At 40.2% G+C, this 17852-nt stretch overlaps 1 protein-coding gene across 1 annotated transcript in view; it reads left to right on the forward strand.

Annotated features, from left to right (window-relative positions):
• LOC145401347 (neural cell adhesion molecule 2-like) overlaps positions 1-17852 on the forward strand; it is a 61644-nt gene that overhangs the window by 22782 nt on the left and 21010 nt on the right. The window contains exons 6-9 of the mRNA XM_080273672.1: positions 1-51; positions 9920-10071; positions 12168-12312; positions 17664-17794. The exon at positions 1-51 is cut by the window's left edge and continues 153 nt beyond it. Of these exons, the coding sequence (XP_080129798.1) occupies positions 1-51; positions 9920-10071; positions 12168-12312; positions 17664-17794 (479 nt within the window). The remainder of the gene's footprint in view (positions 52-9919; positions 10072-12167; positions 12313-17663; positions 17795-17852) is intronic.

Here is a 17852-nt window from a genome sequence, read left to right on the forward strand (position 1 = left end):
ATAATCAGGTGTCCAGCCCTATGTCTCTCACGGCCACACTGGATATGAATTGTGAGTATTTGTGTGTGTGTGTTTGTGTGTGTGTGTGTGTGTGTGTGTGTGTGTGTGTGTGTGTGTGTGACTTGAATATGACTATGAGTATTATAAGGGTTTATGTCAATATATGCAGTAGGCCAATCGTTATATTTATGTATATCATGATAGATGGATACATAGATAGATTTTGACAACCAGATGATATTTATACAGCAAGTTAAATTAATCCTTTACTTAATTATAGCCCTTTGCTGACTGTGGTGTCATTCGAACGCGCGTTAAAAATTATACCTAATGACCTCTATATTGCAGTGTGATGTGATTCGGTTATACGGATAAATCATGTTATGTTCCGCACCTGCCCAACTATTGAGCTCAGTATCCATAAATATAATTGATGCAGTGCCGTCATTACAACCTGCCGCTGGTGTCATTCAGAGTACATGGGAAATTATCAAAGTTATTATTATTATTATTATTATTATTATTATTATTATCGTCATCATTGTTGTTGTGAATTAAGGCATCAACTGAAAAGAAAGTGATGCGTCTTCGATATAAATCTCCAAGACAAGGGTTGTTTATCGTGAACCAGGAATGTGTATCAGTCATGTGCTCCAATATTTTCAAGACTGCAGTAGCTTGTCCCCGAGACCTCTACAGCTTCTTAAAGTTATTATGAGACTGGCTGCTAAAGTTTTCGTAAAATAAATGGACATAATTAACATCAAACGAGCCTCGAGTAGTGAAAATGGTGTAAAGAGGTAATTAGAGGCCAGAATGTGTAGGTGCTTCAGTTCACCTTTACTACCGGTATTTATTACACATTGGATTTTGTGAAGATAGTCCTTGGCGAACCGTCCTTCGTCTACTGGCTTGTAGTGGCGAACCTGTAGTGTAAGGACTTCCTCCATTCCTTTCCCTTCTTATTTAATTTCCTTAAATGGGCCTATTAAATCAGAGTAATAAATGGAACTCCAATTTATATAACCCTTCATAATGTGTTTTTCTTCTATTCAGCGATTTCTTTTGTGGGTTATATAAAAATTTCTTGTTAAGCTTACTGGATTGTCTGACGTAAAAGATTAATTCTGAGTACTGAAGCATCGTGAATAATATATAGAGTGCGGTTCTCAGAGTTTCAGTAATGTAAAGGTTTGGTTGATTAATATGAAAGATAGGTTAATATATAAGGGTTTGACCTTTAGTTTCATAATACCAGTCCTGACCTTTAGCTATATAATACCAGTCCTGACCTTTAGCGTTATAATACCACAATACAACACCTAACTAGACTTGTGGTCGAGCGGCTTTTATATCTTGTAGTAGTTTCCCCACCAGATGTCATGTAGTGACGGGAGAGGTAAAGAATAGTATGGGACTATTTTTATTTGTCTTGGAAATATTAAACAGGTATAATAGTATAAGTCCTGGGTAGCTACCTCCCTGTCTCGCTATCTCTCTCTCTCTCTCTGTTCTCAAGCTAATCTCCGTCTCGACCTCTCTATAGGGTCGCTTGTCTCCTTCTGTCTAGCCTGTTCGGTGGCTAATCTAGGTCTGAGCTCTCTTTCCTAAATTCTGGTATAGCAGGGTGTGTGTGTCACGTATCTTCCTCGTGGCAACAGAACTTTCTCACGAGAGGACTGCTGACAGCTAACTGAATCATCTCCTTACTGGCCGCTGTCGTCAGCTTTCCTCCGTGTAAGCGTTTAGCGCTGCTCGCTTCTCGCAAACACAACACCTTCTCATCATTTGACTTCCTGCTTCTATCTGTCTCTCTATCTATCTATTTATCTATCTATCTAGTATGATTTGCAATTATAATATGGAGACCTACCACATTGCTCTGCCGCGCAAAATGGCGTACCATCGACATTTAATAGTCATAACATATTAATACATATTATATATACATTATAATAAACTTATAAGCTAATTAAGTGAAATACATAATATTGTAAAGTAACATAATTGTATGAATATTGTATACATATATTATTCATAGTAAATAGTGATTATTCAGTAATATTACGCATATAATTGTGCAATGGTAATACTGCTAGGTTATTACATTACATATTTGAGTTATCACTTTAGTAATGTCTAATATTTCACCTAACTTGTATGATGATACTGGTAATATAGAATTGTGCTATAATTGTATGACTTATAATATTGTACTAACATTGTGGTACTACATAATTGTAACATTTTATGAATTGTTACCAAATATTGTGTTAATGCATAATTGTGTTGGCCTTATAATTATAGTTACATAAAAGTTACATCTTGTTAATGCAACTGTTTTGTCGTTACATAATTGTTACATATCGTTTGTAGGTACATAATTGTTGTTAAAGTTACATAAAAGTTACATCTTGTTAATGCAACTGTTACATAATTGGCAAAGTGTAACATAATGCAATCGTTTGTCGTTACATAATTGTTACATATCGTTTGTAGGTACATAATTATAATATGGAGTAACATAACTGTAATAACTGCAGTCCTAACATATGCTGCGGTCGATGATAGTGATGATGTGTCGTGCCACTTGTATGTGGAGACAACAATTTGCTTTTTTGTTTGTAGTTTACGTGGTATTTTGGCATGTATAGTGACATTTACACTTATTTTCATTTGTTTGTTATGTGATCTTACTTTATTTCTCTTTTTTCCTTCTTACTTTTCTTTCTTTCTTTCCTTTCCTTTTCTTTTTTTTTTTTTTTTTTTTTTTTGTATGTATTGATTTTCCATAGTTTGTTTCTCTTTGCTTGTGTACGCTTTTTTCCATGTTGTTCATGGTTGCATAATTGCTGACTAATTTCCTTGAGATACTTTTTCAAAGTTTAGTTTATATTGCACAGATACTATAAAATGATATTATATAGTCCCATATTTTGTTATTTTATATAAAAAAATATATATACATATATACAGTATTAACTATACACACTGACTTGTTCACCTGTACCTCTCGTGAGTAATATGTGTGTCAGCACTGTGTGGAAATCATTGTCCCACCGCTGCCACCAAATGTCATAAAGACTTTGTAGTTAATTGTAGAGAAGTATATGTTAGACTTGTGGTCGAGCGGCTTTTATATCTTGTAGTAGTTTCCCCACCAGATGTCATGTAGTGACGGGAGAGGTAAAGAATAGTATGGGACTATTTTTATTTGTCTTGGAAATATTAAACAGGTATAATAGTATAAGTCCTGGGTAGCTACCTCCCTGTCTCGCTATCTCTCTCTCTCTCTCTGTTCTCAAGCTAATCTCCGTCTCGACCTCTCTATAGGGTCGCTTGTCTCCTTCTGTCTAGCCTGTTCGGTGGCTAATCTAGGTCTGAGCTCTCTTTCCTAAATTCTGGTATAGCAGGGTGTGTGTGTCACGTATCTTCCTCGTGGCAACAGAACTTTCTCACGAGAGGACTGCTGACAGCTAACTGAATCATCTCCTTACTGGCCGCTGTCGTCAGCTTTCCTCCGTGTAAGCGTTTAGCGCTGCTCGCTTCTCGCAAACACAACACCTTCTCATCATTTGACTTCCTGCTTCTATCTGTCTCTCTATCTATCTATTTATCTATCTATCTAGTATGATTTGCAATTATAATATGGAGACCTACCACATTGTGATATAATACCACCACTCCTGACCTTTGTTATAATACCACCCCTGACCGTTTGCTTTATAATACCACCCCTGACCTTTAGCTTTATAATACCACCCCTGACCTTTAGCTTTATAATACCACCACCCCTGACCTTTAGCGTTATAATACCACTCCTGACCTTTTGCTGTATTTGTGTATTTTCTTAACGCCATACCTGCCATAATACCTGGCTTTAATTAAACCCCCTCAATACGATGACATTTTGGAGGGGGTTCCTGTGACTCATTTTTCGCTGAATGAAATCGTCTGGCCGGAATAAAACACTAGAGTTGTCTTTACCATGAGGGGGTTACTGGTGACTTTATTAACATTCCCACTCACCCTATGCTTGACCCCTAAATTAATGAAATAAATTGGCGACAGTTTATTCCGACCGTGAGTGAGTTAGGATGAAGTGATGGGTTCCCGGGGCGAATGATTTGGCTATACTTATTTTTTTATTTCTTCTATGCCCATATTGGCCCCTTCCGTGCGTAAGGACCCGAGGCTAGGCTAAGCAGTCCCGAGCATTGAAGGGTAGGAGACCGACCTGTGACCCCGGTAGCGCCTTGGATGACAGCGAAACCGTCAGTACGTCATGTATTTCCCGTAGTATGTAGTGAATAATAATAATAATAATAATAATAATAATAATAATAATAATAATAAATAAATAAATAGTCTGACATCTTTGAAAATATTAGCGCTAGAATCATCAGCCACAGTTTAATATAGGAAAAAGCGTCACTTGGCTGAATTTTTACCGAACATGTGCAGAACGTAACATTTTAAAAAACTGATTTGTCCCATTATGTTTTCTATATACTGAAAATAAATCTGATATCTTTCGAAATTATTATTCACGACAATAATCAGCCACATTGAAACATAGAAGGAAACAGAAGAAACATTGGCCAGGTCCAGTTTCATCGAAGGCACAGTTGCGGGCGGGAATATTGTCCATTCCTTTTTTCTTTCTTTTTTTTTTTCGTCAAGCAATAATTGCTCTCTGAAAAGTTGGCTGTGCTCCGGAGATCGCATTATTGTTTCGAAATTCATTGTTCGTTGTTATTTTCGGCAGTGAATAGGTGTTTATGTTCGCGTCTGTTCAGGTCTTTTTTTTTTTTTTTTTTTTTTTTTTTTTTTTTGTCGGGTGTATTGTTTCCATGTTTGATATAGTCGGAAGGTTTTATTTTTATTGGCTGGGAGTTTCTTTTTCCCCCAGCACCTCTTCCTTAAAGCTTTATTTCTGTATTGCACACTTTTATTCTACCATATTTTATATACAACTCTTCACCTACAATCTAGAGTGAAGCATTTCCATTAAAGTTAATATATTCTTGCCATACGCTGGAAGAAATTGATAGGGGAGAGGAGAATTCATGCTAGCAACAGCCATTTTTTTTTTAGTTCGTTCAAATAAAGCAGTGAGATGCAATACATGTAATTGTTATGTCCCCCAAAGTTTGCACGGTCTTCAGCCGTTTTATGTGTGTTTTTCTATCTGTCTGTAATAATGTCTCTCTATATTTCCCTCTCTATAATAATTGATATATTAAAAGTTCGGTGTTGCGAGTGGAGACTATTAGATGCCACTCATCCAATAATTCTCCTCAAGTTGGCAAGCTCTTGATATATAAATACCTTGCTTGGGCCTGTATGTAATAAAGTTATAAAGTTCGAGAGGCTGACATTTGGAGTTTGTTGCAGCGAGTCCGGGAATTATCGGATGTCATTCGTATAATTGATAATTCCCCGCAAGTTGGCACGGCGTGATCATTAGCGTCAACTCACCGTGTTTACAATAGTCATTTGGCAAGACTAACAAGCACGCTGAAATGTTCCTGAATTTCATACTGTCTGCACGCACGGGTATAATTGGCGTCGCAACATTTGATACGAGTGTTTCGGCATTTCAAGGGGGCCCTCCTCTCTCTCCCTCTTCCTGTCTCCCTCCTCCCTCTGTCCCTTCCCTCCTCCTCCCCTCCCTCCCACTCCCTCCCTTCCTCCCTCCCTCCCTCCCTCCCTCCCTCTCTCCCTCCGTCCTAACCTGCTTCCATTCCTCCCTCCTTTCCATCGTCCTCCCTTCCTTCCTTCCCCCTCTTCCTTCCTCTCTCCCAGTACAGTCAGAGGCTGATGTTCTCTCATTGTTTCACTGCTTCTCCTAGATGCATCACATCAAGGAGATTTATATACGGGAAGAGAAATGAACCAAGCCTCTCTCACCTGTAGACAATAATGTCGATCCAGTTTTTAAACCGAATAAGATATGAAACTCCTACATAATATTCTGAGAGGTTTGTTTCTGTCCGTTGACGGTAATTCTGGGCTTCGAAATTTATCGCTAACCGTCTCCTTATTTATTGTAATGAGTCAGATCGATATTTATGCCTGTAATTGTAGCAGAGGTGAAACAGGGTGGTCCACATATACCCCATCTTTCGCGTATTGCGGGGACGGATGTTATTGTTATAAGAGTCTTCATCATTTATTCAATTTCTACACGTACTTCCACCGCCACCTCCGCTTCCACACCAGCAGACTCCACATCATTAATTCAGTCCCTGCTTCCACCGCCACACCCGCGCCCACACGAACAGACCAAGCCGTTCTCGCAACACGTAAGATTCTAGTGGAGCGCAATGTATGAACCACCCTGTATTAGCCGAATTTATGTCCCCAGCCTTACCGATGAGACCCTACCTGGCGTTATAATATCCAGGTGATAATTGGAGCGTGAATGTTTGCGGTGTTTTTATAGCTTGTGTCCAGAGAGGCAACAATGGCGGGGATTAGTTTGAGTAGTTTTTATTCTGTTTTATTTTTTACGACTGCGGTTTTATGGAATTGGATAGTGTCGCTTGGTATTCGTGTGTGGGGGGTGTAGGTGGGAGTGTGGGGCGGTGTAGGTGTAGGTGGGTGTAGGTGGGTGTTTGTGTGTGTGTGGGTGGGTCGTCTGTCTCCATATTTAGCTATCAATCTGTGTATGTATATTTATCTATCTCTCTGTCTGTCTGTATGTCTATATATCTATCAGTCTGTGTGTGTGTGTGTGTGTGTGTGTGTGTGTGTGTGTGTGTGTGTGTGTGTGTGTGTGTTCAAAGGATTTTCAACAGTACCCGCATAGATGATTGAACGCGTGAGTAATTTATATATATATTTTTTCGCCTGACGTTGCTTGGCCTTTACGTAAATGGACAAAATGTTGATGGTGTTCCTGTATTTTTGTGGTCATGGGATATTCTACCCTGGGCCACATAGATTATTGGATGTATAACCAATTTCTGTATATTATGCTTCACGTTACTGCCTATTTGCGTCCTCTGTGTGTGTGTGTGTGTGTGTGTGTGTGTGTGTGTGTGTGTGTGTGTGTGTCATCTAGCAATATTTATCTATCGATCTGTGTGTGTGTCGTCTGTACGTCTCTATTTATCTAACTGTGTGTGTGTGTGTGTGTGTGTGTGTGTGTGTGTGTGTGTGTGTGTGTGTGTGTGTGTGTGTGTGTGTGTTTGTCATCTAGCAATATTTATCTATCGATCTGTGTGTGTGTCGTCTATACTTCTCTATTTATCTAACTGTGTGTGTGTGTGTGTGTGTGTGTGTGTGTGTGTGTGTGTGTGTGTGTGTGTGTGTTGTCCATGAGAATTTTAGCTCTAGCCGCATAATTTATTGTATACAACACTCACCTCACTTTATCATGGCCTAAAATTGCCACACCTCCATCAGAAATACTTGTACCAAGGTATTAACACTTACAAATGATGCAAGTCACGAGGTATTACAAAAAGCATGTGGATCTGTGGCATGACGTTAATCTGTTATTATAGTACGAGTGAAGCCGTCTAAAAAAAAAAAAAAAAAGAATAAAAGAAAAAGGAAAACAGAAAAAAGTCATCTGTTCCCTATGTGCGTAAACCTAGAACAATATTATTTTTTTTTTTTACATGAAAATCTCTAACCCCAGTCTGCTCAGTTATTGACCAAGGGTAGTCAGATTGGAGCGACGATTTGACTAGTAACCAAGGAGACTCATTCCTACCTCATAAATAAGGCTCATCGATTTTCATTGAACCATGACTTAGTGTTCAAGGTGTGGGATTAGACCAGTTCCATCGGGTGAAAAAAGATCAATTATAGACCAGCACAGCATCTCGGAGCAGCTTTAAAAGGCCATGACCTTCGAGAACTTTGACCTCTATTCCAGTCAGCTGTCTACGGCGTTTTCCCTAATGACCAGAAAACCCATTAGTCGCAATTATACCTACGCGGCCACCTCATTAGCAGCGAGTGAAGCGAGGTACGTAATTGGACGGGGCAATTAGTAGTATGGAATCCGCCAATTTCCCATCCCGGAGCTTTGGATGATTTGCATGGAGACTTCCCGATCCAGTGTCACAGGTTGGGTGGGGATGTAATAGGGGGAGTGAATAGGCTGTCTGTCTGTCTAACTGCTTGTCTGTCTTTCTGGTGGTGCGTCTGTCTGTCTGCCTGTCTATCTGTCTGTCTGTTCGTTTGTATGCTTGTTTGTCTGTTTGTCTTTATATCTGTCAATACGTGTCTCTAGCGGTGCATCTGTCTGTCTGTAACTTTCTCTCTCTCTGTCTACTTCTGTCTATCTATCTGTCTGTCTCTCTATCTATCTATCCATCTATCGTCCATCAGTCCATCTATTTATTATGAGCGAAAATAAATCTCCTCCATAATTCACTCCAGGGCCATCACTAATTGTACCTCCATAGCGGATGAGATTTGGACCCATCTAGATACATCGATTATTACACTAAATTAACCCCAAAATACCCTCCTAAAATTGACACCATTTCTTCCTTAACCCTTTCAGTTCGATGACGTATTTCTTACTTTAATTAGGCTGACACTAAGCTCTTTTCATTTTTTTTTATTTAGTGTTTTTATTTTTATATTTTAAGATTAGTAGTGAAGGGGTTTTTAAAGGCTGTATCTAAAAGTCTCCCCTAAAGTTGATAAAAAAAATTATCAGAACATGGGAATAATAAATAAATAAATAAATAAGAAAAGTCCTTGTTTTAAAGAGTTAGTTGCATATTATGTCTTAATTAAATTGACCGAAAAACGGCCAGAAATGGTCTCTCTCTCTCTCTCTCTCTTTCTCTCTCTCACCTGAATTGGAATGATTTCATTCCTCTTTTCATCAGTCATTAATTTTTTTCCGCATAAACATTTTTGCTTCCGTATTAATAGGAAGTTAACTTGCTCCATAGTCCCAGATGGAGGAAAACATTATCGAAAACATTAACGAATATGCGGCACTTTGCAAAATGTTGAAATATACCTGCAAAAGAGCGAACCGTACAAGGAAAAACATTGGATTGATTCAGGCTGATGTATGGTACCAATTGAGAGCTTGTCATGTTAACGCCCTAGAACTCAACATTGCTGATAACCTACTGAATGAAATCGCTCTAGGGACAGCTGTAACAGAGTCCTGGAGTTTGTCCCTCCTTGAGACAATTACTGGAGGTATTGCTGCCATCCTCAGACTGGTTTACTAACACAGTGGCGTTGGTTGTAATGGAGTGCTCGAGGTGTTCCGACCATGAGAGGGTCAACGGATGCAGTATTACCACCCTCAGGCTTCTGTAGACACTTTCGTCCTAAGTGTGAATTATTGGTAGTGGAATAATGAAGCGCCCATGTATCCCAGGATAGTTTGTAAAGATAGCCACTCGAAGGGCTGCTAAGCTGTTGAGATGAGCACCAGTCCTAAGCGCCTTATGGCGTGTGCCCCTTTACCTTACCTAACCGTTTTGTAAGCGGGTTGCATAACGCTGATGACGACATGGTTTGTATCAGTAACAGACATGAGGTTAATGGAGTATTACATACAGATATAAATTGCTGAGTGAAATTTGAAGCGAAATCTCTAACGCCACTTGGAATACTAGCCTGTTTCAGAATAATGGGATATCCTAGTAACATAACTCGTGTACTGTTGTCTCGCAAAGATCCCTAGCCCCTTTCAGATCACTTGATGGCCAGGCGCAGTAAGAATGGAGGGCTGATTCGACTGGTAACCAAGGAGACCCAGTTCCTTCTCATAACTAATGCTTATTAAATTTCTCGCAACCACAACGTAGTATTCTAGTGGCCCAGTACCCTCAGGTAAAAAAGAAAAAACGACTACAGTTACGAAATGTTAGCCCCTTCAGTACGATGACTCCTTTAAAAATATACTCTTGCACCCTCCTTGCAGTGCGCCCCCTAGACGTGGTCATCCATCACCCACGCGAGCCTCTCTCCGCGGGCCGCACGTACGAGATCCTGTGCTCTTCGAGGGGGTCGCGCCCCCCTGCCGTCCTTACCTGGTGGTGGGGGTCAGCCAGAGTACCTGCGGCAGACGACACGGTAAGGAACACTTCACAGTACCTCAGCACTTCACAGTACCTCAGCACTTCACATATCTTTTGCATCCTTTTCACAGTATGTCATCACAGTACCAACCATACTTATTATTTTTCTACATTTTCTTTGCAGATGCTATCACTTCTCAAACCTGGCTTCTGACATAAGCCTTTCACGATGTGTCATCACTTGTCACCCTTATTCCTGATTGTTTCACACAGTATTACATCACTTTACAAAGCCTGAGTAGCCTTTTACCCTTTCACAAATTCACCTCCAAACGGTTTTGCACGATATACCATTCCACATTATTGTTTTGATAATATTTTTTCACTATGTGCCGTATCTCCACAAACATTACTTCTACTAACTTTCACAGTACGTCACCATTCCGTTTTACAATTTTCCCCAGCAGGTCATTGTCTCCTCTTAACTACACAAAGCCAACCTGACCAGCCATTCACGTTACCTGTAATAAATGACCTCAGCTGAACCTAGACGTAAAAGAGTCTAATGAAAGCCATATTATGGGGAAGAAAAAAAAATGGATGCTTCCCATGACTATCAGATCTGGCTTCCCTTTGTGTTCGTGGCATAATTCCAGCATACGGGTTAATACCGCTATACCAGCCTACCAATTGCCTTGAAACGCCCGCCAAATTCATCAATATAAAACACGAACGGTTCATATCCTGAGGCTGGGGATAATACTCGGTTAATTGATGCGTGTCAGTGATCAGAAATGCAGGGTAGGTGTTTCCCCTCAGGTGCAGTTTCATGGCGGGGTGTAATTCCCCTTCCCTAATGATCCACCACCACTCTCACTGTCATTAATAAACTCATTACTATTTATCACCCTCACCATTGACTATTAATGCGAGTATTATTGCTGCTATTGACATCTGATTTTTTCTTTTGCCTCTAGCTTCTACTATTATCACTAAATATTCCTTTATTATTACTACTACTGTACCACTACTACTACTACTACTACTAATAATAATAATAATAATGATAATAATAATATTAATGCCACCTAATACCTCTTGCCTTTAACTACTAATATGTCTTCAAAATTACAGAATTACCAAAAATATTGAAATAAAGTAATTATAGAATGAGAGAGGTGTTACCGAAACATTTATTATTATTATTATTATTATTATTATTTTACCGTACACTTTTCCTCCATATGTCACATTTTAGGGCGTCCATAACACGCAAAAATTCACTAATGTTTGACTAATGATTTTTTTCCGCTGAAGTTGTGTTTGCCTTTCTGTGTGCGCCTCCCAGCCATGTTATAGCCAATCACCACGGTAATTAATTTGCTGCATATTTACCTACCGTAAAACTGTAAGGCAAATTGCAACTTTTCCCTCCCACCATCAGAGTTCCGTTAACCTCTTCAGTACGGTGACGTCTTTTCCACTCTGTTCTCGCTCTTTCCAGATGAAGTTGGTGAGAAGAGGAGGACTGAGTATTGAGAGGCAAATGAAGGCTGCATCTAACCCCTCGAATTCTAACATTCTTTCTAAGCCCAGTAAAATCTTGTAAATCAACCGTAACTCTTTCATTCGTTCTTGTATAGTTTCTTTCAACCAAAAAATAATATTGGTCAACTAAAAACGGAAATATCGCACTGTGTGGCAAGAAACTTAAGATAAAACTAACGTAACCAAACTTAACCTATAGTTCCCTTATTTTAATTAGGCAGTGATTTTAGTCCTTTTGCAGCTTGTTTCCCGTAGCTCAGTGGCAGGATAAGAGAGTAATATGGTCAGCATCCTTTCCATAGTATTTCTTCGTGACTAGCATTCTAATCAAGTGTTAATCTCTAGTTACAGCTCAGCATTCATGATGGGGAGGTGGCAGTTTTACGCCTAGTTAAACAGAGTATGATCTAACGTAACCCCAAGTAACTAGACTAACAAATTAATCTGATATTAGTCTTTTGTTACAGCTCAGCTTTCAAGATGGAGAGATGACAGTTTTGCGTCCAGTTAAAGTGAATGCAGAATATTTTAACCTAACTAACCTAACTTGGTCAGTCCAGAAAAAGACTCTCTGTGGTTCGCTATATTGTCCCTCCCCCACAGACGTCCCACGGCGGCAATGTGTCCAGTTCCGTGGTACGAATCCGCCCCAACTCTTCTGACGACGGGCGGCTGTTGGCGTGTAGGGCAGAGAACCGCAATGTGCCCACTGCAGTCATAGAGGATACGTGGAAGCTGAGTGTATATTGTGAGTATTGTGTGTGGAGGGGTGTAGGTGTGGGTGGGAGGGGTGTATAAGTGTGTGGGTGTCGGTGTGGGTGGGTGTGTATGAGAGGGACGTGTGTGCATGATGAACACATGGATGTTGTGAGTATTTACATAGGTCTGAGTTTGTTGGGATAGGTGTGTGCGTGTAAGGGGATGAAAGGGGAGAAGGGAGTGTGCATGTATATATGTATGTTTGGCGCATGCATGTGTTTGTGCGTGTGCGTGTGTGTCCATGTTTGCGGGATCTCTGTCTTAGCTCCTGTGAAATGATTCTGCGTGAGGTTATTTACAAACACAAAACTCACTCTTGACCCGTTTCATCTCATACTTCATCTAAATGTTGCTCTTGATTCAACTTCCACAGAATCTTAATGTCTGATCTCTCCAAGGGAAATAGTTACACAAGATTTAGATAAGTTTTTAGCCTACTTGGGCATAACTTCACAAGGTCAGTTATTCCACTAACTTTTAACATAAGTTCTCTCTTGGTTTAGTTTCGGAGCCGATCTAACATTCAGATGAGATGGAAATTAGTCTTCAGAAGTGAATTAATCTCTCTCTCTCTCTCTCTCTCTCTCTCTCTCACTCACTCTTTTCGTTGATAACCTAAGTAGTACAAAGAAAACTAAGAATTGAGACATAAACTGCACTCCGTTGTGCATTCCGACCACGCACATGGCTCATCAACACACACACACACACACACACACACACACACACACACACACACACACACACACACACACACACACACACACACACACACACACACACACACACACACACGTCAGCACTCCAAGGACAACGCACATGCCTCACCATCACGCATATGTCCCACTATCATTGCACACGATGAAGCAACCAGCGCACATGTGGACACACGTGTACACGACGCACACAGGTACGGTCACAGGTCTTGCACACACACACACACACACACACACACACACACACACACACACACACACACACACACACACACACACACACACACACACACACACACACACACACACACACACACACACACACACATTTTTATTGCTACCACCAATTAGTTTATTGGGATGTCTTACTGATTGGCTCACCAAGTCATCATAATGGCCTGTGGTGCTGGGTAACCGTATTTATTATTATTATTATTATTATTATTTATAAAACCCGATTGCTTGTTTTAGCTGAAAGAAATAATCACTCTCCAAGATTAAAGACTATTTGGATTTACTTTCTTAGTTTCCAGCCACATTTGCATTTCGTTTAACATCAGACGAGTTTATTTAGCTAAGAGGAAGTCTTTTTTCAGAGGAGTAGGACTGTGTGTGAAAGAGGGATATTAGTGATAAGCACAGGCTCGTTCACGGTATGTATTTTTCATAGTTAGTTCGAGAAAAGATCCGTACCTTGTTTGATTAATTTCAGCATTTTCTTGCGGCATTATTAATCTCACGTTCTAAATTAGCAAGACTTGTGCAGTGAATGACCTCAAGGAACCATGAATAAAGTCCGGTAAATGAAGTATAGAGGCATTGAATGAACAGCGGTGAATAAATTGAAGGAAGCAGGAAGCGAGGAGCAGTAAACAATATGAAGGAGCCAGGAACTGAAGGACACTAAATAAACTGAAGGAACAAGAAGTGACCCAGAAAGTGACGAACCATTAATAAACAGAAAGAACCAGGAAGTGAACCGCAGCTGCAGTGGAAAGTATCGCATCACCCCACCTGTACAGTACTCCCAACACTGCACCGTCTCTCCTGGGGTGCGTCCCCGTGTGATGCAGCGGCAGGTGTTGCCCCAGAATTACCCCTACCCCCTCACCCTGAACTAATTATACCTGGTTTATTTTCACCTGAGGGAACTGGGCCACTCTCACAACCTGACTTGTTCACTTGATAGTTCTGGACTACAAGGAAGTTGAATATATCGACATATGTAATTTTGGTAGGATTAACATTTCTCGTTAAGTACAGAAAATTATGTTTATTTTGCTAGGACTGTGTAATGTTTGTCTGCTTAATATCAACGTAAGTCTCACTGATACCATACAAAGGATTATTAACACTATAGCGAAAAATAAGCTAGTAAGGAAGAGGTGTTAGGAAGCTTCTTTAACTAATGAGAATGTAACCTTTGCACTGAAGGAGTTAAAAGCACCTGCCTACCAAGATTTATACCTGTGTAATATACTGACCTTTGCCCTGGAAGTCTGCCTGCATCTGTCTCTAACCACTGCCATGTCGACTATAATAAAATGTGAAAACGTGAAATAAGATAAATATTAGGTGTAAAATGGGAATGTATGTTTTTTGCATTGCATATTTTACTCATTCATTATTGCCGTTCACCTCAAAGTCGAGGATATATAGTTTTTATTTTATTCTTGCTGCTGCCAGATGACTATTTAAGCTTCGGAGAAACCCATGTCCAGCGCCTTCAGGTCGAAAAGTCTCCCCTCAGCTGAATAAAATCGTCTGGTGATAGCACGAGTAAACTAAAAGTCGACGACCTCGTATTGAAAGGTCGAAGCTCGTCCGGATGAAAGCAGAACCCACTGGAACCCCCCAGCCCTGCTACCAAGCTCTCTGCACAAGGATATAACTGTAACTCAAGTCTGACTTTGGTCTTAACTTCCCAACTTGGCACCACCCACATCAAGGCCAAAAATAGCTGTTTATGAGGACAGTCGCCCACGCTTGCAAGAGCTATTCTGGTATCTGTTCCGAACTCTCACACTGCAGTTTTTCCCATAATGGCGAGCATGCAGCACCCGTCTAGCTACCGTATCATCTCATTTCTGTCCAGCTCTCAAATGCAAGGGTTAACCGGTATTCTCAGTCATTCATGTATGCAACTGGTCGTCTCTAGAGCTTTTCGTTTCTCTCTCTTTCCCAGTGCCTACGACCGACAATCTTTTAAACGCATTATGTCCAGGAATCTTGAGATGCGTGCATAACAATAATAATAATAATAATAATAATAAATAATAATGGATGGAACTGACCGTAAGCCAAGAATTAATGAGGTTCTTTTCCAGACTGAACCGTATACTTGTAACGCATTCAATACGATGGCATTCCACTATATTCTTAAGGCCTTCAGACACTTTAAATTCAGCTGATGATAGATTTTTCGTACTTAGTGAGTCTGTTACAGCCATAATTATCCCTTTCACTACCTCGACGCTTTTCATAATTGGGTAAAATAGTCTATAAACAGCAAGAATGAAGCGGAACGATAGCCTACGTCATCTTGGGTCAGAGGGTTAAACTTTTTCATTATGTGATCCACGAGGAGGGAAAAAAATTGGGCAGTGATATTAACATTGATATTTCATGGAGGTGTCTGCTAGGATTGATGTACTGATTTCGTGTGTGTGTGTGTGTGTGTGTGTGTGTGTGTGTTGTGTGTGTAGTTAATGTGTGTTTGTGCATACTTTCGTGTAGCTAATGTGTGTTTATGAGTGTGTTTGTGTATGCTTGTATGTAGTTCATGTGTCTCTGCGTGACACGTGTGCATGTATATCTGTATGTGTATATGCATGTATGTATGTGCGTGAGTGCCAGTGTGGAGGCGTCCGTGTGTGACAGCGAACGAAAATGCTGACATAACATGCATAACTCTTCCGCGTCAGTTTGTTTTCAATTTCTTGGACGTCTGGCAGGAAAGTTTTAATGCCTCGTGCCTTTTTTTTTAATACTGATTGTCCCATTATAACTTGAGACGAAGTTATCTCAGGTTTTAATTGACTTGTTGCTCGTTCCAAGTTGGTCCGTCGCTGTCTTCCTCTCCGGCGTCTCTTTTGTTGACACTCTTGCAAAGCCATCAGGAAAGGATTTATTTTTTTCGTTATTTTTGTTGTTATTATTATTATTATTATTATTATTATTATTATTGAATCTTTAGTGGGTATTTTGTATTTTAATTTTGCCTCCTTTGCACGATGTTATTCGCCTTTAACGAGAACTCTTGTAGTGAAAGGAGTTGCTGAAATATACATCTGACCTCCCCACGTTGGTAAAGTATAAACGAATAAAATGAATAATACGTCCCCGGATTTGAAGGGGTTAATGATTTCAGTGCGATTGGTGAACGAGTCGGTGAAAGATATATGTAAAGTTTTATCTGACTTTATAATTTGGAAGTCTCTCCTAAGCTGAATAACTTTGCCTAGTGGGAGGGTGGGTGCTGGAGAGGGACGCCTTCACGTGGTGGCATTGTTCCGACCGGGTGGCTTCGCTGCCTGGCCATACAGTATAAATGTCCCTTAGTTCCCCTTCCTAACCTCCAAGAATAGGTTGGTGGACTGCAGTAGAAAGGTAACGTGTAGCCTGCAGTTCACTGGGTTCACATTCGTATGAGCGTGGGATTGCAACTGCCACTACTGCCTGAGGTAAGATGAGTGTGGTTCTAAAAACGCCATTGGAATTATAGAAAAAATCAGTATATGTATTTGCACTATGTTCGCCTTCCTTTATTTTCAGTTTGGCGTTTTAACACCTTCAGTTCCATGTTTTTATTTTCTTTATTCTAGCTGCCTCCACACTGTTTTATTTAGCTTTGAGGACAATTTGTGTTAGTGAATAAATAAATGAATTCTAGATCTCCAGTTGGAAAGATCTCTCCCAGGTTGAATAAAATCGCCCGAGAACAGTGAAAATAATACGGGAAATACGTCCTTGGATTGAACTGCTTAAAATATGACCAAAAAGATTAAACTATTATAGGTAGAGATTTTAGCACGTACGATGATGTTATGTCTTTCCAGTGAGCAAAATATCCGCATCAGTAATTCCTGCATATAAACAAATCAAGCCACTGTGAAATCATGAGACGAATGGAATATTAGTTCTGCCTGGGGCCACAGAAACAAGTGGGGCACAGGAGAGAAAAAGAATGTTCCACTTTTTTCGTTTTATCTGGACTTTTATTGCCCTTTTTTCGGCTGGATTTTACAAGCAGCGCTCAACTTGATTGCACTCAGGATAAATGGTGCGCGGTTCCATCAGACATGTTTATTCTGTCGTTATATCGTTGTAAACAGACACTGAGTGATAATTTTGTTACAGTGAAATGATAGCTGATTGTCATTCACTTTTTTCCATAGCCCCTTTGATAGAACGTGTTTATTACTATTGTTATTATTATTATTATTTTTTTTTTTAATTTTTTATTTTTTTTAGCAGTAGTAGTAGTAATAATAGTAGTGGTAATTGTTGTTCTAGGAGGAGGAGGAGGAGGCTCCTAACCACCCCCTCACCATTTCACCACACTAACCACACACCCCTCATCACTTCACCACGTTCCTAACCTCACTCCCTCACCGCTCCACAGACACCCCCACAGCGGAGGCGGTGCTAGGAGCGACTCTCAACCCACAGAACATCAGAGAAGGAGACGATGTGTACTTCGAGTGTCGTGTCAAAGCCAATCCCAGGGCGTACAAGGTCGTCTGGAAGCACAATGTAAGTAGCCATGATGAAAACTGAGTAGGCGGAGGTGTAGGCAGGTCCCTGTTATCTA

This window comes from Coenobita brevimanus, chromosome 55 (assembly GCF_032717465.1).
Source record: "Coenobita brevimanus isolate Jiangsu-jjx chromosome 55, ASM3271746v2, whole genome shotgun sequence".
In the NCBI taxonomy this organism is placed as follows: domain Eukaryota; kingdom Metazoa; phylum Arthropoda; class Malacostraca; order Decapoda; family Coenobitidae; genus Coenobita; species Coenobita brevimanus.